The 19167-nt window shown below is 54.3% G+C and overlaps 1 protein-coding gene across 1 annotated transcript; it reads left to right on the plus strand.

The window, feature by feature from the left end:
* The first annotated feature begins 116 nt into the window (after nt 1–116).
* On the plus strand, nt 117–18866 carry PRKCG (protein kinase C gamma). Its single transcript, XM_001493695.7, has 18 exons — nt 117–1863; nt 2231–2262; nt 3340–3422; nt 7501–7612; nt 7728–7859; nt 8376–8532; nt 9214–9348; nt 9652–9739; nt 10027–10056; nt 11955–12107; nt 12436–12624; nt 13511–13602; nt 13690–13752; nt 13885–14023; nt 15071–15151; nt 16261–16368; nt 17557–17697; nt 17917–18866. The coding sequence occupies exons 1-18, from the start codon at nt 1694–1696 to the stop codon at nt 18103–18105; spliced, it is 2094 nt and encodes a 697-aa protein (XP_001493745.1). The 5' UTR covers nt 117–1693; the 3' UTR covers nt 18106–18866.
* Nucleotides 18867–19167: the final 301 nt, after the last annotated feature.

The following is a 19167-nucleotide window of genomic DNA, read 5'->3' on the forward strand; positions in this document are numbered from 1 at the left end:
GGCCCGCGGGCTCAGACTACAACTCCCAGGATGCGTTGCACCTCACAGCCCCGGGCGGGCCGTGGTTGCCCTAGGCAACAGAGTGGGTCTCCCCAGGGCGGGACTGGGAAGCGCTCGCCAGCTCAGGGAGGGACAGAGTGCGGCCAGAGAGGCGGAGACGCTGCTGGAGCGACGCAGGGGGGAAAGCGAGGGAGAAGGACAGGCCGGCGTTCCGAGAGACCCTCGCAAACCCGGAGAGATGCGCAGAGATTTCCAGAGCCAGAGAGACACGTGGGGAGAAGGACAGAGACTGAGTCGCAGAGAGACGTGGAGGGAGGGAGAGACCCCCAGATATAGAGAGAGATTCATAGAGCCAGAGAGAGTGGGAGAGAAGGGGACAAAGATGGGGGTGGGGGAGACGGAGCAACTCGAACATTGAGAGAAACCCCCGCGACGGAGGGAGAGATTGACAGAGCCAGAGAGCGGATCAGAGACAGGGACACAGGGAGAGAGAGAGGGAGAGACAGGAAGGATTTAGAGAGACCCGCAGAGAGAGAGACATAGAAGAGGAGAGACGGGGAGAGAGACAAACAGAGACTGAGTTTCAAAGAGAAAGACACAGAGAGAGGGACAGATAGAGACCCACAGAGTCACAGCCTGATTGAGCGAGAGAAATAGAGAGAGTCACAGAGCCAGAGAGACAAATAGAGAGGGAGAGATTTAGGGGGGCGGAAGCACAAGAATTTATAAGACATACAGGGAGAAACAGGGAGACTGATTCACGGTGAGACAGATATCCAATGAGAAAGAGAGACACCAAGACCCCAGAGGGTCGCCGGATGAGTGACAGATGGAGACACACAGCGAAGAAAACAGAGAAATAGAAACAGAAATTTCCAGAGACAAGGAAAGGAATGCAGATCTACCCAGAGACAGAAACAGAGACACAGAGAGCAAGCCAGGAACACAGGGAATGAAACAGAGACCGGGACAAAGAGATGCTCCCAGAGGGAGACAGAGACATACACTTTCACAGAGGTCCAGAGAGAGAAGTCAAGACTCGGAGGGCATCAGAGAAAGGGAGACACCAAGCCCCCCTGGGGGTCGCCACTGGATCCCCAGCAGTGAATACAAAGTTTGTGGAATGAAACAGAGTGACACAGTCAGAGACACAGACATCCGAGAGGGGTCGCAATGGGCTAACAGGACCCACTGGGGCACCCTAGTGGGGAAGGAAGACGGGCCCGGGCGACAGATTGCGGTGGGGGGAGGGCACGGCTCAGAGGATGCCCCCTCCCTCCAGCCAGCCCCCGGAGTGGGTGTGCGCACGTGTGCTGGGGGGGAGGGCATTTGTCCCGTGTTCAGGGAGGGGGACGCCTTTAAGCCGAAACCCCGCCCTTCGGTCGTCATGGCAACGCCTCCCCCCAGCCGGGGCTCCCACATTTCAGCAGGTGCCGGAGCTGGAGCTCCCAACGCCACCGCCCGTGCCTCCGGCTCTCCGCCCCACTTGCCCGCTCCCCCTGGCGGAGCGGGCGCGCCCCGGGCTGCCGCTCCCTGGCCCGCGCGCTCCGCTCCTGGAGGTGCCTCGCCCCTCTCCTTCCCACCCCGGAATCTCCCGGGGGCTCATTCGCTCTCCTGAGTCTCCGGCTCCTTCGTCCTTCCACCTGTTCCCTGAGAAAGGCAGGATCCTGGTCCCTGCGACGTTCCTGGGGCCATGTCAGGCCTCGGCCCTGGCGGAGGCGATTCGGAGGGGGGACCCCGACCCCTGTTTTGCAGAAAGGGGGCTCTGAGGCAGAAGGTGGTCCACGAAGTCAAGAGCCACAAGTTCACCGCTCGCTTCTTCAAGCAGCCAACCTTCTGCAGCCACTGCACCGACTTCATCTGGTGAGGGAACGGGGCTGGGGGCCTGAGGGACGACGGGACGATGGGTAGAGACCCCTGTCATGCCAGACCCCTGAGTGATGAGGGAAGAGGGGGCTGCAGCCCTGGCTCCTGGTTCTAGGGTAGGAGGGGGCTGGGGACCTGGACTCCTGAGTCAGAGGGAGGAGGGGCTGGGGTCCAGGGCTCCTGGGTCTGAGGGAGGAGGGGCTGGGGGGCCCCTTTCTGGGTTCTAGAAGGAAGAGGCAGCTGGGTCTCAGACTGCCAGGTCCTGTGGGACGAGTGTTGAAGGACACTTGCCTCCTACGGCTGGCAGAGGTGAGGGGTCCAGGTACCCTTTTTCCCACTGACCTCAGATCCTTGACTCTTGCAGGGGCATTGGAAAACAGGGCCTGCAATGTCAAGGTAAGAGCTGAGGACCTGGACTCCTGGGACCCTGAGGAGGGGGGAGGCTGGGGCCCCACAGCTGGGGAGGCTTGACACACGTGTTCTCTGGTCCCCAGAGAGGCGCGGGGGAGCCCTGGGCGGGGGGTGTGGCAGAGACACAGCCTGTGGTGGGGAGGGAGCTCTGACGGCGGGGCCACCGCGGAGGTGGTGCTGGGGGCCCCTCCCTCGGCCGGCTCCAGGTGGGGACAGATATTTGGAGAATCTGTTGCCATGGGAACAGGGAGATTTGGAAAAGGGGAGCTGAAGGGGGGGGCTGGAGATGCAAAGTCAGAGCCCCCCCCACCCCAGGCTCCTGTCGCCATGACAACACCGACTGTCCTAGGCAGGGGCAGGCCAGGGCGGGGTCACCAATGGGCAGGTGGGGGCCAGGCAGGGTGGCAGTTATGGGGGGCGGGAGAGGGGGGCGACTCCTAAAGCAACAGCTGCTACTGCTGAGAACAGAGTGAGTCAGGGAGGAAGGCGGGCCGGCAGGGCGCCCCCAGGCTCACTTCTGCCCAAGTTGCTGCTCTCTCTCGCTTCTGTCAGAGGACATCTCTCTGTGTTTTGTCTCTGCAAGTCTGCCTGCCTCTCTCCTTCTCGCTTTCTTATCTCTGTCTGTGGATCTGCATTTGTCAATGGGATCCTGTTTTCTCTCTGTCTCTCTGTCTCTGTCTCTCTCTGTCTCTCTCTTTCTCTGTCTCGCTCTCTCTGTCTCTCTGTCTCTTTGTCTTTCTCTGTCTCTGCTTCTTTCTCTCTGTCTCCCTTTGGCTGTGTGTATGCATTGAGCTCTCTGTGCTCTGTGTTTCTCTCTGTTTCTCTGCGTCTCTGTTTCTGTCTTTCTTTGGGTCTGTCTCTTGAATTCCTGTCCCCTGGTCTCTCTCTCTCTCTCTCTCTGTGTTGAGGTCTCTCCTTTGATTTTCTGTCTATTGAACTCTGTCTGTGTCAGGGTCCCTCTATTTCTGCTTTTCTGTCTGTTGGGGTTTCTCTCTTTCTTTCTGATTTTCTGTCTGTTGGGGTCTCTCTCTGTCTCTGCTTCTCTATGATTCTCACCTTCAGTCTGCAGCTTTGTGGTTCATCGACGATGCCACGAATTTGTGACCTTCGAGTGTCCAGGCGCTGGGAAGGGCCCCCAGACGGACGTGAGTGCTCGGACACCTGGTTCTTCCTCCTCGGGCCGCGCCCCCGCCCTCACCCCCTCGGCGTCCGTCCCAATTTCTCCTGCTATTTTTGAGGCTGGGAGGGGAGGGGGGCTGGAGAGATAGGGGGAGCTAGGCTGGCCCAGATTCCCTGCCCTTGGCCTGGAAAGGGGGAGTGAGAGGGGACTGAGGCAGGCTGGGGCCGCAGGTGGGGGACAGAGAGGAAGCAGGGATGAGGGGACCAAAGACCGGCACTGGAGGGGGTGCTCTGTGATCCAGAAGTCAAGAGATTTAAAAAACAGAGAGCTGAGGGACAGAGTGAGAGAGAGAGAAATATTGATGTAGGCAATGAGATCTCGAGATAAGATGGGAAAAAAATCTCAGAGATGCAAAGAAAGATAGAGACACAGGCAGAGAGATCAAAGCAGAGAGAGAGGAATGGAACAGAGACAGTGACACAAGAGGAAGGAAAAAGGGACCCAGAGACACTGAGAGAGTGATAGAGAAACTCAGAGAGACAGAGGTGCAGATTCCCGGAGAGAGAGACTAGAATAGAAAATGGTGGATCTGGAAAAAGGCTTAGGAGGTGCTGAGAAGGGGGGGCCCAGAGAGATCCTGCAATGCACATGCACACACACATGTGCATATAGAGATCTCCGTTCACACACACACCCATGTGCATATACAGACCCCATTCATGCACACACATGTGCATATACAGACCCCCATGCATGCACACGTGTGTATATATACAGGTCCCCATGCACACACGCGGGCACATACAGATTCCATGTGCACACACACACCCATGTGCATATACAGATCCCCCATGCATGCACACACATGCATATATATAGACCCCCGTGTACACACATGTGCATACACAGACCCCCATGCCCACACATGTGCACACACAGATTCCATGTGCACACACACACCCATGTGCATATACAGACCCCCATGCATGCACACACATGCATATATACAGACCCATGTGCACACACGTGTGCACATAGATTCCATGTGCACACACACATGCATATACAGATTCCCCCATGTGCACACATACAGATACACTCAATCCCCCCCACATCAGGGGATTATAAGAACAGTCAACCCTGGGTGTGCAGCCCTGATCCCTCCTTCACTTTCTCTCTGGCCCTAGGACTCTTCTCTCTGAGCCTCAGTTTCCCCCTCTGTAAAATGGGGCTGACCATCTAGCATTGACCAATAGAACTTTCTGCAATGATGGAACATAGTCTCTGAGAGAGGGCTCCTGTGACTGAGGATGAAAATCTAAATTCCATTTAATTTGAACTGATTTCAATGTCAATAGCACATGTGGTGAGTGGCTACTGTATGGGCCGGAGCAGCATCTATCTAGACATCCCCAGGCTTGTTTTGACAGTTCAGTGAAGTCAGGCAGGCTAAGCGGCTTTGAGTCAGGGGTTGCGCACAGGGTTGGAGATGGCTTGATTAGAAGCAGATGGAGAAAGAGGCAGAGAGAGAAATCGCGTCAGAGAGACAGAGAGAGGAGAGAGAGATCCACAGAGTCCTTGAGGCATTTTGACAGCTTGACAGGTGAAGAAAATTGAAGTTTACATAGAGGAGGTGTCTTCATAGAACATATATTGAGCACCACTGTCTACCAGCGCCTATATATGTTACCGATTGGCCGTCTCAGCTGCCCGCCTCCACCACCAACTCTCCTTCCCACTTAGCCAGCGCGCATTGCGCACAGTCGTCAGATATCTTGTATCCAGTACAAGATTGAATCGCACAACAGTGTATAAGGTTGGGTATCGTTCCTGTCCCCATCTGAGCCGAGGCTCCCGACCCAGGACACTTGTGCTTGAACCCCAGCTGCACCACGCCTGGGTTCTCTGACCTTCAGGAGGTTAACTTACCTCTCTGTGCTTCTTGAGCTCCTCATCTGCAAAATGGGGTTGATAACCATGCCCATCTTATAGGACTGACTTCAGGACTAAATGAGTCAAATACTTGGGACGGTACCTGGTACATAGCAAGAGACAAAATATTAATGATTATCATTGTAAAAGTATTCATATTCTGATGAGGAGACAGAGGTGAATGATGCGGAGGGGGGCTTTCCTCCCCATCACTCTGGCTCTTTTTTTTCTTCCTAATGCTTTTTTTTTTTTTTGAGGAAGATTAGCCCTGAGCTAACATCTGCCGCCAATCCTCCTCTTTTTGCTGAGGAAGATTGGCCCTGAGCTAACATCTGTGCCCATCTTCCTCTATTTTATATGTGGGACTCCTGCCACAGCATGGCTTGCCAAGCGGTGCCATGTCCACATCTGGGATCTGAACCAGCAAACCCCAGGCCACCAAAGCGGAACATGCGAACTTAACTGCTGCGCCACTGGGCCGTCCCTTTTCCTAATGCTTTTGATCTTGTTGTAAGGAACACGGATCAAGAGCTTAAGAAGGGTAAGGGCTTGGGGACTGCCCCGTGGTGTAGCAGTTAAGTTCGCACCTTCTGCTTTGGTGGCCTGGGGTTTGCCAGTTCAGATCCCAGGTGTGGACCTACACACCGCTTGGTAAGCCATGCTGTGGCAGGAGTCCCACATATAAAGTAGAGGAAGGTGGGCACAAATGTTAGCTCAGGGCCAATCTTCCTCAGCAAAAAGAGGAGGATTGCTGGCGGATGTTAGCTCAGGGCTAATCTTCCTCAAAAAAAAAAGAAGAAGAAGAAGGGTAAGGGTTCGACAAGCCTGATTTCATTTCGTCTTTGCAAGATACTTTCAGGGAGGGCTCATGGCCCCATTTGATAGGGAGGAAGCTGGAGTCTCTGAAAGGGATGGTGTCTGGGAGGCCACACAGCTTGGTAGTGGGCAGAGTCAAAACGTGGACCCTGGTCTATCTAATGGGAGCCCCAGTACTGTCTCCTTTTTGATAGTGACTTTCACCTTGAGAATAATAATGTCAGCCTCTCATCGTGGAGCGCTTGTGTGTCAGGCCCCCCGCTGCCGGCCTTCACACACAGTATCTCATTTAGACGGCAGGCACCCTGTGCGTTAGGGTCAGCTGATGATATTTAGGGGCCCAGAGCACTGAAAGAGATCATGGCAATGGCCACACCTGCCCCCACCCAAGTATAACTCGAAACGGAATCCCCACTAAACTGCAAAATAAGCAAAAGTCCAAGGATGTCCTGAATGTTCACCCCAGCATGACTCTTGCAAGGCATTCTTCGAAAAAGGCAAATGTCAAATTATTTGACAATCAGACATTGCAGGAGGCGGGGGTGTGGAGAGAGGAATGCTTTGCTGGTGTCCTAAATTCATGCTTAGTTGCACTCTGGACATTTCACATTGCTTCAAGATATAGATTGTTTATTTCCACTGGGCAGAGGAGGATGCCGAGGCTCAAAACTAGGCGCTAACTTGCCCCAAGTCACACAGCTGGGAAATGGCCTAACTCTTATTTAAACCCGGGGCTATGTGGGGACTGCAATAAAATCACTAATAGTAACCACAGCAGTAGGAGTAACAGCACCAAGCACATTTAACATGCCAGGCCCTGCTATTCGGTTTACACTTAAAACTTTCCTTTAGGACTCCTCGGGCCCTCTAACTGAGACATTAGATTCTCCATCCTACAAGGGGCTCAGAGAAGGCAGATCATCAAGAGGCAGATATGGACCGAGGCTGACAGTAAACGATCTGGGGTTCATAGTGGCCCACAACAAGTTCTGGGAGAACAGCTTATGGGAAGTGGGTAGGAGTAGGGACTATGGGACCTTAGAAGCCCCCACCTCCTTCAGGTTCTTCCCAAATGCCACCTTGTTAGTGATGCCTCCCTGATCACTCTATTTCAAACTAGAAACTAAAATTCATGTGGATGGGAGTTTTTATTTGTTCTGTTCACGGCTGGTCCCAGCACCAAGCACAGTGCCTGGCACGCAGCAGGTGCTCAATCAATACTGTAGCGTGAGTGAGGTGGAACAGCAGGAAGACTGGGAGAGCAAGGTGGAAGGAGGAAGAGTTCAAGGGTTGCTCTCCCAGGGTTCTAGGACTTCCCTCCCGACTCCCTCTGACCCACGCTTCTCTGCCCCCAGGATCCCCGGAACAAGCACAAGTTCCGTCTGCACAGCTACAGCAGCCCCACCTTCTGCGACCACTGTGGCTCCCTGCTTTACGGGCTGGTGCACCAGGGCATGAAATGCTCCTGTGAGTCTGCGGGTCCCTTCAAAAGCGCAGTGTCTGGGTTTCGGGCAATGCTGGGAGATGGAATCTGGGGTCGGGGCCGGGGCCTGAAGCACTACCCTCAGTTTTATCCGCCCAGGCTGCGAGATGAACGTGCACCGGCGCTGTGTGCGCAGCGTGCCCTCTCTGTGCGGCGTGGACCACACGGAGCGCCGCGGGCGCCTGCAGCTGGAAATCCGGGCTCCGACTGCCGATGAGATTCACGTCACGGGTGAGGCCCCGCCCTTTCACCCCAGAGCGCTGGGCTGATTGAATTCCCCAGCGCGACCCTGCCCCGCCCCTCAAGACGGGAAGGCCACGCCCCTCTTGGAGGTCACGCCCACATCCCTGACCCCACCTGCAAAGACTGAGCACCACCTGGCCACGCCCCTTCTATCTGGAAGCCCCAGCGTGGCCCCCTTGCCACTAGCAGCGCCTCTTAATGGCCATTCTAGGCACCTAGGTCCTTGAGAGGGAGGGACGAGGGAAGACCTGCTTCGGGGTAACTACGGGTGATATGGCCAGGATCCTGACTCCTGGGTCCTAACGGAGGAAGGGGCTGTGGGTCTGGGTCGCTGAGGAAAGGGCTGTATGCCCTGTCTTCCGGGTCCTGGAGAGGGTCTCATGACCTGGCTCGTAAGAAAGGAGGCTGAGAGCTTGGAATTCTTGATTGCTGCCTGGGGAAGGATGGGGGGCGTCTTCCTGGGTCTCTAACCCCATCCGCCCTCCTTCGCCTCCCTCCCTTCAGTTGGTGAGGCCCGTAACCTCATCCCCATGGACCCCAATGGTCTGTCTGATCCCTATGTGAAACTGAAGCTCATCCCAGACCCTCGGAACTTGACAAAACAGAAGACCCGGACGGTGAAAGCCACGCTAAACCCCGTGTGGAACGAGACCTTTGTGTTGTGAGCCTCGGGTGCAGGGGAGGCTGTGATGGCTGACAGAGAATGATCTGAGGGTCCTGGCGGCCCACAAGACCTCAGAGAGCAGCTGGTGGGAGGGGTTAGGATAGAGAGAACTCAAAAAAGGGCAGAAAAGGGTAGTGGGAGAAGGGAATGGAGTGACTGAGGGAGAGGAACAGAGATACAGAAGCTGAGAGACAGACAGACTGGTCTGTATTTAATCTCCATCAAAGCCCACCACTTCAGAGTAAGAGAGATGGAAGAGAGAGTCTCAGAAGAAGAGACACAAAGGAAATGGGGGTGGGGGGAGGCGGTTGCGAGCAGAAGGGTGGTGGTGTGGCGGATGGGTGGCAGTGAGAGAAAGAGAAGCCAACTGACAGGAAGACAGAAGGACAGAGACCCGGAGGAAGGAGAGGGACATAGTTTCAGAGTGGGAGAGAGATCTGGAGAGAAGACAGGGATGGGAAGGGGCCAAGAAAGTGGGAGGAAGAGAGAGAGACAGAGAGCGAGCTGTCTCGGTTTCCTTAGGGCCGGATATCGGGGAGGCTCAGAGGTGGGAAGCCACCTTACAGAGCAGGAAGCAGACCCCAAGTCCCGGGGTTTGCCTCCTCCTCCAGCACCAAGGATGGGGAGGTGGGGGGAGCCAGGAGCCGAGCCCCTCACTGCGCCCCACCCTTCCCGCAGCAACCTGAAGCCGGGGGATGTGGAGCGCAGGCTCAGCGTCGAGGTGTGGGACTGGGACCGGACTTCCCGCAACGACTTCATGGGTGCCATGTCCTTCGGCGTCTCGGAGCTGCTCAAGGCGCCGGTGGACGGCTGGTGGGGGCGGGGACGGGGCGGGGCGGGGGCGGGGCCGGGCGTCTCCATCCCCGTCTGCGTGTGGTCTCTCTCCTCTAGGCCACTGTCATTCTCTCTGCCTCCCTGCGCTTCTTTCTCCCCGGACCCTCTGTCTCTCCTCCCCCTCCTCCCCCTCCTTATCTCACTTCTTCTCTCTCCGTCTCTGTGTCTGTCTCTCTGTGTCTCTTTCCCTGCTTCTGATGTCTTTGCTTGTCCGACGGGTACCCCCCCGCCCCACACATCTCCCCAACTCTTGCCCTGCTCTGGTCTCCGTCTGTATGTCAGGTACAAGTTACTGAACCAGGAGGAGGGCGAATATTACAATGTGCCGGTGGCTGATGCTGACAACTGCAGCCTCCTCCAGAAGTTTGAGGTACCCAGACCCCAGCTTCCCCAGGGGAGCCCAGCCCAGCCTCTTACAGTTCAGAGCTGGTCTTTCCCTACACTCTGGCTGCCCCCCTGGTCCTAGGACTACAATTCCCAGAAAACCCTGGGGCCCCTTCCTCTGCATTTCTAGGGGACTCCTGCCCCAAGGTCTGATGGGAATTAGAGTTCCTAACCATCCCCATGGCTTGGGGGGTATTGTGGGTGCCCACCCTGTGCTCCAGGGCAATCTCCTACCCCTCCAGGGGCTCTGACTCTGGCTTTCTTCTCTGCCAGGCCTGTAACTACCCCCTGGAACTGTATGAGGTGAGTAGCGATGAGGCCTGGAATGGAGACACATTCCTGTGATCTCTCTCTCTCCACATCTCCCTCCCCTGATGTTTGTCTTCATCCCCGCACACATGGGCTGAGTACACACTTGGCAGCCGGTCTTGTGAATCTGACCCTCAGGCAACTCCCCAAGGTAGGGACACAGTCACGGATACTTGAATTCCAGGATGATGTGCTGAATTAGAGGTAGCCCGGGACACTGAAGAAGCGTAGAGGAGGCACTAACCAGCCTGTGGGGGAGGTAGTCAGGGAGGACTTCCCTGAGGAGGTGGCACCTGAATTGCTCTCTGAGTTTTTCTGTCTACGTATCACTGTGGCCTTTCTCTCCTCCGTTCATTTTCTCACTTACGGAACACTTGTTTCCTGAGGTGTCACAGAAACCATGCCCTGTTCTGGGAGTGGAAACAGGCCATTCCCCAGGGAGCTTCTCTCTCACCGTAGGAGAGAGTTATAGATAAAGACTTTCACCTCCAGAAGGAATGTGTTTGATAATGGAGGTTGCCTCAGGCAGGAAGGAGTCCCGAAGCACCTGGCAGAGCCTGGGGGAGTCAGAGAAAGCTTCCCACAGATGGGAGCCATGGAGGAAGGCCAGGATTCCTCAGGCAGAGGAGACGGAGGCTGGATTTTCAGGCCAAAACACGGCATGCTCTCTCCCTCACTTATTCTTTCCAAAACTGTTCTGTGGAGCCCCTCTGTGTGCAAGGCGTGGTTCTAATTACTGGCGATGTTGCAGCGAACAAGACAGAAAAAAAAAATTCCCACCCTCATGGGGCTTACCTTCAGGGGGAAACGTTAAACAAAGTGAAGTCAATGATAATATGTTAGAGGGCGATGAGCGATATGGAGAAAAATAAATATTAAAGAGGACAGGGAGTGCTGTTGGGGAAGTGTTTGCTGTTTTAACTGCAGTAAGCAGGGAAGGCTTCACTGACAAAGCAACCACGGGGCAAAGACATAAAGGAGGTGAGAGAGTGAGCCATGAGGATAGTGGAGGAGAGACTTCCAGGCAGAGGGAAGAGCACGTGCAAAGGCCCTGAGGTGGGAGCAGGCTGGGAGTATCTGCGGCACAGCAGGAGGACAGTGAGGCTGGAACTGAGGGGCATGGTGTGGGGAGAAGTAGGAGATGAAGTCTGAGAGGGAAGAGGGTGCCTTGTCAGTTATTGGAAGGATTATGGCTTTTAAGGGTGTGAGGTGGGAGGGTGTCAGAGGTGGCCTGCGATGATTATATTTGAACAAGACGACTCCTCTGTAGAGAATAGATGGTAGACAGTGGAAAAGGAAGAAGGCCATTGTGAAGACTCAGGTGGGAGTAGCTTGTGGCTTGGCCCAGGAGGACAATGGTAGTAAAGGTGTTCATATTCTGGAATGCTCTGAAGGTTGAGCATTAGTAAGTGCATTCAGCACTTGAGACCTTCATGCATTAAACACCCTTTTGCTGAGATCTGTTGTGTTCCAAGTCATGTGCTGGGTGATGGTGGAGAAACAGAAAGGAGGGAGACACAGTCCCTGGCTTTAAACAATTTTTTATTTCTGGCTCTGCTTTTTACCTGCTGTGTGACTTTGGGCAAGTTACTTAATGTCTCTGTGCCAATTTCCTCTTCTCTAGCACAGGGGGTGATAACAGGGTTTTTCAGAAGATTAGTGGCATGTAGTAAGCTATCTAAGTTATATAATAAATAAACCCTCCAAGCTTTGGGAAGTCACAGAAAGTTCTGGAGCCAAGGAGAGGGGCAGGGACAATATTTTTTTCCTCCCCATCTCCCCACCTCTCGTCTCGCCCCATCCCTTTGATTCTTGGACGCTGTTTCTCTGAGGGGCATCTCCTAACCCCCGGCTGGGGTCTGACTGTCTCGGATCTTTCCTCTTTCTCACAGCGGGTGCGGATGGGGCCGTCCTCCTCTCCCATCCCCTCCCCATCCCCTAGTCCCACGGACTCCAAGCGCTGTTTCTTCGGGGCAAGCCCTGGACGTCTGCACATCTCTGACTTCAGCTTCCTCATGGTTCTAGGAAAAGGCAGTTTTGGGAAGGTTGGATTGCGGGCCTCTGGGGGAAGGGGAGGATGTCTAGGGGGAGATCAGGTTTCTGGTCCTTAGGGAAGAGGTGCGGAGGGAGGGGCACAGGGCCACTGAGTCCCCAAAGAGGGTTTGATGGGGCCCCTGGGCTCCCAGGGGAGGAGAGGCATAAAGATGCGGATACTTTCCCCGAGGGGCTGGTTGGCAAAGTCAGGGCGTCTGGTCCCTTGAGAAAGAGAGGAAGGACCTGCGATTCTGTTTCTCTGTGTCCCCGAAAGGGAGGGGCAGGGACCTGCATCCTGGGTTCCCCAGACGGACCAGGCCTTTCGGGCCCCTGTCCTAGGTGATGCTGGCTGAGCGCAGGGGCTCTGATGAGCTCTACGCCATCAAGATCCTGAAGAAAGACGTGATCGTCCAGGATGACGACGTGGACTGCACCCTGGTGGAAAAACGCGTGCTGGCCCTCGGGGGCCGAGGCCCGGGAGGCCGGCCCCACTTTCTCACCCAGCTCCACTCCACCTTCCAGACCCCGGTAAGGCTCTGGAGCCCTGTCTCCACGCCCACGCCCCCCCCCCAACCTCCATCCCGACCCCCGCGATGGATGAGGCATCTGCTTCGAAATTCCGAGTTTATGGCAAAGCAAAAGAACCATATGCACTCTGATTGGGCGTGGCCAGAGGGACGGGCGCCTCAGTGGGCGTGGCCACAATGCAGGTGCTCTGGAGGGGCGTGGCCACAAGGCTGGGATCCTGAGTGGGCGTGGCTCGAAACAGCTTGGTCTTGAGTGGGTGTTTTTCGAGTAAAGGATTTTTGCGTAAAGGAGGGCGTGGAGGAGAATGTCTCCTGAGTGGGCGTGCCTACAATTGGGCTCCGAGTGACAAGGTCGTCACTCGGATTCTGAGTGAAGAACGGGGCGTTTCCCCAAGATTGTGGAACGCAACAAGGAGTCAGAAGCGTCAAGGGTTTGAGAGGGCGTGACGACTTCCAAGAGCTCTGAAAGGGCGTCACCAGCTTCCCGGATTTTAAAAAAATTACTGTTATCAATTGCACGTGAGGCCTGAACAGCTGTCTCTTTCCTAATAGGTGGCTAGGATAGCATATGTGTGAGCGAGTGTGGAAAGAGGTTTTGGTATTCCCGGGATTTCGAATGCATGGTGGGTGGGCCTCAGTGTTCAATTCAGAGAGGGGGGCACCAGAACGCTTGATAGTTTGTACTAACGGGGGATGGAGCCAGTCGAGATTCTGAGATGGCCAGGTGAGAATCTTTGGGTCTTCCAGGTGGGCATGGCCAGTTGCTCTGGGTTGGTGTTTGGGTCTATCTGGAGCCTTCCACGTTTGTCTGGAGTGGGCAGAAATGGATGGTTTCCACGCCCTGGTGGGCGTGTCCTCTCCTCTAAGCCCCGCCCACTCCTCCGCAGGATCGCCTGTATTTTGTGATGGAGTATGTCACCGGGGGCGACTTGATGTACCACATCCAGCAGTTGGGCAAGTTTAAGGAGCCCCACGCGGCGTGAGTCTCGGCCGAGAGTGGAGGCTGGAAGGTGGAAGGGGATGGGGTCCATCCTTGCACCTTCTGACTCGCCACGCCCTCTTCCAGGTTCTATGCAGCGGAAATTGCCATCGGCCTCTTCTTCCTTCACAATCAGGGCATCATTTACCGGTGAGCAGTCCCAGGCCTTTCAATTCAGAGAATCAGGTCCTTAGAGGGCAAGGGATTTGAACTGATGGCTCCAGCAGGCTGAACTCAACCCTTCCTGCAATTCCTACCCACCCGACCCCACTTCACCCCCAGGGACCTGAAACTGGACAACGTGATGCTGGATGCCGAAGGACATATCAAAATCACTGACTTTGGCATGTGTAAGGAGAATGTCTTCCCCGGGACCACCACCCGCACCTTCTGCGGGACCCCAGACTACATAGCCCCCGAGGTAACCCTAACTCCGCTGCTCTTGGCACGCTCCAAGTTCGCTGAGTGGGTATAGTTGGTTGTTTAGTATTCACAATGGGGGTGCGGGGCTGACCCTGGGGTCTTTACGTGAGTCGTGGGCGTTCTAAAGGCGAGCAGCGCAGAGAGGCCCCTGCGCAGAGCGTTGCAAGTGGGCGGAGCTGGGTCTCTAAATAGGCAAAGTGGGCGGGACTTGTGGGTGAACGTTCTAAAGAGACGGACCACATCGTAGGAATTCGAAGAGAACAGGGCCTGTTGTGGGACTATTCTAAGAAGATGGAGAACGATTTCCAGGGTACTCTGAGTGGGTGGGGCCCGTCCTTCGAGAACATTAAGCGTGTGGAGGCTGTCTCCTGAATTTTCCAAGTAGGCGGAGTATGCGCTTGACTTTAAGTAGATAGAGCTAATGATCTGACTGTATCTAAGTAGAGAGAGAATGTGTCCCGACTTGTCTCAGTTGAAGGAGGAGGTGGTGGTGGTGATGCCGTCCTGGATCTTTCCAGGTGGTACAATGGTAGTGCCCGAGTAATCAATGTCAATGGTTTCAAAACCTGGCTGGGACTCAGAATCACCTGGGGAGATTTTGAAAAATATACACATTTTCCTGACTCTGACTCTGGCCTATTGAGGCTGGAATTCTTCTGGGCTGGGAACATCTATTTTTAAACAGCACCCTAGCTGAATCTGAAATGCATCCAGATTCAAGAATCTCTGGTCTCTGAAATTTTGCCCTATGCACCCGATATTATTAGGAGAGGGTCCAGTTACCTAAATATTATAGATGGGTGGAACTTGTGACTTGGCCCTTAGATAGTCTTTATATTAGGGACCAAAAGAATGTTCTAAGCAGGTAAAAGTTTGTTTCCATAATTTTCTAAAGGATGGAGCTCTGACCAAAGTATTCTGAGTGGGAAGAGTTTGTGCTGAGAACACTTGAAATGGGTAGGGCTCCCAGTGGGTTAGGCCAGAGGGGCCTTAGGCTTCTTAAAGCACTAATCATGATTCCTTGCCTTCCATCCTCCCCGGCCAGATCATTGCCTACCAGCCCTATGGGAAGTCTGTGGATTGGTGGTCCTTTGGGGTTCTGTTGTATGAGATGTTGGCGGGACAGGTAAGGGAAGCTGAGAAGCTGTATTGGCTCAAGGCAATGCGGAGCGGGGCGCCACCTGTTAGGTGGCTTGCATATGGGGAGGAGCTGGCTAGGAAGGAAAGTCTATAGTCTATTGAGATGTGCTAAGCGGTGGGAGATCCCCCCCTGGGTAGCACTGTCCGTCGTCCTGAAGCATTATCTTCGCACGGGCCAGAAGTTCTTCATCTTTTTTTTTTGCGCCACGGACCCCTTCTCAGAACAATATTTTCAAATGCACGAAATAAAATACTAAGATTACAAAAGAAATCAATCATATTGAAATATGGTTATCAAACCTTTAAAATTTTAATTGAATTAACTTAACCAACTAAAATTTAACTTCACTGTATACAGTTGTCTAAATATTAAACATTGGGATGTGGACATATATGTGACTTCCTATTAATAAATTAAATAGTAACACTTCACAGTATTAGGAAGTAAATAGGGAGGTCTGCCAGGAATTCTGAAGCAGAGATGACTGGTCTTTTGAGATATCTGCAACTCTAATGTGATAAGAAAATATCTGTGATTTCTATTGGTGTTGAAGCCACAAGTCCCGTTATTGTGGTTTGTTGCCTCCATTCATAACCGAAGAGAATGCTAAATTTAAGTTAGAGGTTTTTAAGAACAATCAGGTGCATTTTTTTCCCCATCCAAGTTCATGGACCCCCTCAGTTGTATGAACAGACTCCCTCTATAGACGCCACATTGAGAATCCTTGCCTTGGTATTGCTTTTCCTAATCCCAGAAGACTAGAGGCCACTCCTCTAACCAGAATGCTTTCACAGTTTTCCTGCAGTTTTTTTCTCTCTTCTATTTAAACGACATATTGCCTAATTAACACCCTACTGATTTACATAGCAGATAAAGAAAGACGGAATAGTAAAGAGGTACAGAGAGCTGAAGCATCTGAGATAGGAAACAAGAGAGTCTGAGAGGGAGGAAGATAAACCTTTAGTGGCTTGGCCAAATTTTTCCCTTGGAAGTTGCGGAGTTGGGAGGGGAGGGTGGGCGTTGTGTTTATGGTGGGAAGGTCAGGAGAGGCAGTTAGTCAAGTCTCTGACTCTTTATCCCTTCCACTTCCTTAGCCCCCCTTCGATGGGGAGGATGAGGAGGAGCTGTTTCAGGCCATCATGGAACAAACTGTCACCTACCCCAAGTCGCTTTCCCGGGAAGCCGTGGCCATCTGCAAGGGGGTAAGACCCCCGCTGACGCCCAGATTCTCCAGACTCCTAACTCATGCCCCCAGGCCTTCCCACACAGTGTCTCTGTGCACAGTAGAAAAAGGCTTCCACTCCTCAAGTCACCTTACTTCCATCTGCTGGAAAAATTTATATAATACAGAGATTTTGTTAGAACAATAATTTATTGCCCTGCTGCCACCTCCCGTCCAAGGGTGGCCTCTATCTCATCCTCCTCTGCTGGCCCCTCTCCCTGGCTCACTGCAGGAAGTGCTGGGAGGCCAGGGCCACCCCTCCCAAATGGGGCAGGTCCTGCGGAAGTCCTGGGGTTACGGAGTAAGTGCGGGAGAAAGAGCCTAGCCAACAGCAGCTTTTCAACAGATGTTAGCGCACTTCTGCTTCTAGCGCCTGTCTCCATGTCTCTCTGACTGTCTCTCTCTGGGTTTCTGTCTCATCTCTCTGCCTCCATCTACATATGATGGGGCTTTCTGTGTCTCGACCTTCTCTCTGTGTAATTCGGGGTCTCTGCCCACCTTTGGCATCTTTGTCCCTCTCTCTCTGGGTCTCTGTTACTTTCCCCCACCACTCCCATATACATGCTCTCTGGATCTGTCCTCCGCTCTGGGGATTTCTCTCCTCCTTTCTTTCTGGGTGTCTGTCTTCCCCTTTCTCTGAGTCTCTGTCTACACATTTGGTCTCTATCCTTTTCTCTGGGTGTTGGTCTCCTGGGTCTTCCTCCTCTTTCTGGGCTCTGTCTGTCCCTGACCGCCCAATCTCCTCCTCTCTCTGGATCTCTATTCCCCTTTTTCTCTGGGTCTCCAACCTCTCAATCTCTCTCTGTCTGTCTCTCTCTTTCAATTTCCCTCCCTCCCTCCATCCCACTCTGGGATTCTGCCCTTGTCCTCTTCCTCTCTTTCTGGGTTTCTTTGCCCCTCTTACCCTCTCACTCTGATTTTCTCTTTCTCGATCCGTCCCTGGGTCTCTGGGTTTGGATTTCATCCATCCCATCTCATTTATCTTCCCTATTCCTCTCTCCCTTCCTTCTTCCCCCTCCCTCCCCCTCGCTCTTCCCCCTGCCATTCTTCTCTCTGCATCTCTATGCTCGTGTCCCTCTGTTCTTGTCTTTCCCTCTCTTTCTCGTTCTCTGGGCCTCCCTGTCCGGGGCTCTGTCTGTCCGTCCGTCTCTCTCTGTGTTTCTCACAGTTCCTAACCAAGCACCCCGCCAAGCGCCTGGGCTCAGGCCCAGACGGGGAACCCACCATCCGTGCTCACGGCTTTTTCCGCTGGATCGACTGGGAGCGGCTGGAACGATTGGAGATCGCGCCTCCATTCAGACCCCGCCCGGTCAGTCACCTTTCGGAACAAAACCTGGGTCCCTACGGGGTGGGACTCAGAAGCTCCAATCCCTGTGTGTGGAGGTGGGAGGGGTCCCTCCCTCAGGGGAGGTGCCGAGGCCACGAAGGATGTGCAGAGGTTCTAAGGCAGACGGGAGATGGATACAGGCTAGGCGCACACCGAAGGAGCGGGCAGAATTTCATGTCTTCCTCCCGGCGTTTCCCACAGTGCGGCCGCAGCGGGGAGAACTTCGACAAGTTCTTCACACGGGCCGCGCCAGCGCTGACCCCTCCAGACCGCCTAGTTCTGGCCAGCATCGACCAGGCAGATTTCCAAGGCTTCACCTACGTTAACCCGGATTTTGTGCACCCGGATGCGCGCAGCCCCATCAGCCCGACGCCGGTGCCAGTCATGTAATCTCACCTGCCGCCACTAGGTGTCCCCATGGCTCCCTCCGCCGCGCCAGCCTCGGCTCCGACTCACTACCCCCTTCCCAGATCTTGCTCCCCAGCCTTCTGGCCTCTGCCCCGTGGACGCTAGATGCCCCCCTCGCCCTCAAGCGTTCCTGGCAGTCTAACCTCCGTACAGTCTCTAGAGCCTTACCGTGTTCTAGATTCTGCTGCTCTGAGCCCTAGATTCTCACCCATCTCGGAGTTCTGGACTCCGCCTCCACCAGCTTCCAGAACCACCACCACCACCACCTCACCTCCATGGGGTTCTAGACACCATCTTGGTAGAATCTATACCTCTCCTTCTTTTTTCTTCCTGGGAAACAGTCTCCTGGGGTGGGCTTTTCCAGACTCGGATTCCAGAACAACCCCCCACCTTCGAGGGCCCGCCCATCCCCGAGGCCCCGCGCACCCCACTCCTTTCTGGAGTAAGTGGGAGGCTGTGCCCCCGTGCTCCAGTGCCCCTCTTCCACGCTCTGGGGATTCCTGGGATGTATGGAGGGTTCTTCCCCAATTGTTCTCGTCAGCTTTTGTCCTACACTCCATCCTGAATCCATCGCTGCTCGCCTGCCAGGTGCATGGCTCCAGTCCTGCTCCAACCCCACCCCCAACTGAACGCTGCCGCTCTCGGGACTCCCTCCCCCCGCCCCCCCCCCCCCCATCCTCTTCTCTTTGCCTCTCCCATCCGACCACAGCTGCTGGAGAATAAATTTGGGATGCTGATGCTGACGTGTTTGGATGTTTTCTTCTAAGCTTGGAGCATGAAGGGGGTGCGGAGGTGGGACAATGACCGTACATAGAAACAAACAGAGAAAGAGAGAGACAGGGGCTGGGAGGGGGCAGCAGAGAGAGAGGGAGAGCACAGAGGCTCCTAAAGGGAGAGAAGATACCCGCAGCATGAGAGCGAAAGAACAGAGACCCCAAGAGAGCAGATACCCCGAGAGGAAGACAGACAGACAGACCCACAGAGAGAGACAGGCAGAGAGCCACAAAGAGGACTGAAGTGACACGCGCTCAGAAGGTAGAGATG

The sequence above is a fragment of the Equus caballus genome, chromosome 10, assembly GCF_041296265.1.
Source record: "Equus caballus isolate H_3958 breed thoroughbred chromosome 10, TB-T2T, whole genome shotgun sequence".
Taxonomy (NCBI): domain Eukaryota; kingdom Metazoa; phylum Chordata; class Mammalia; order Perissodactyla; family Equidae; genus Equus; species Equus caballus.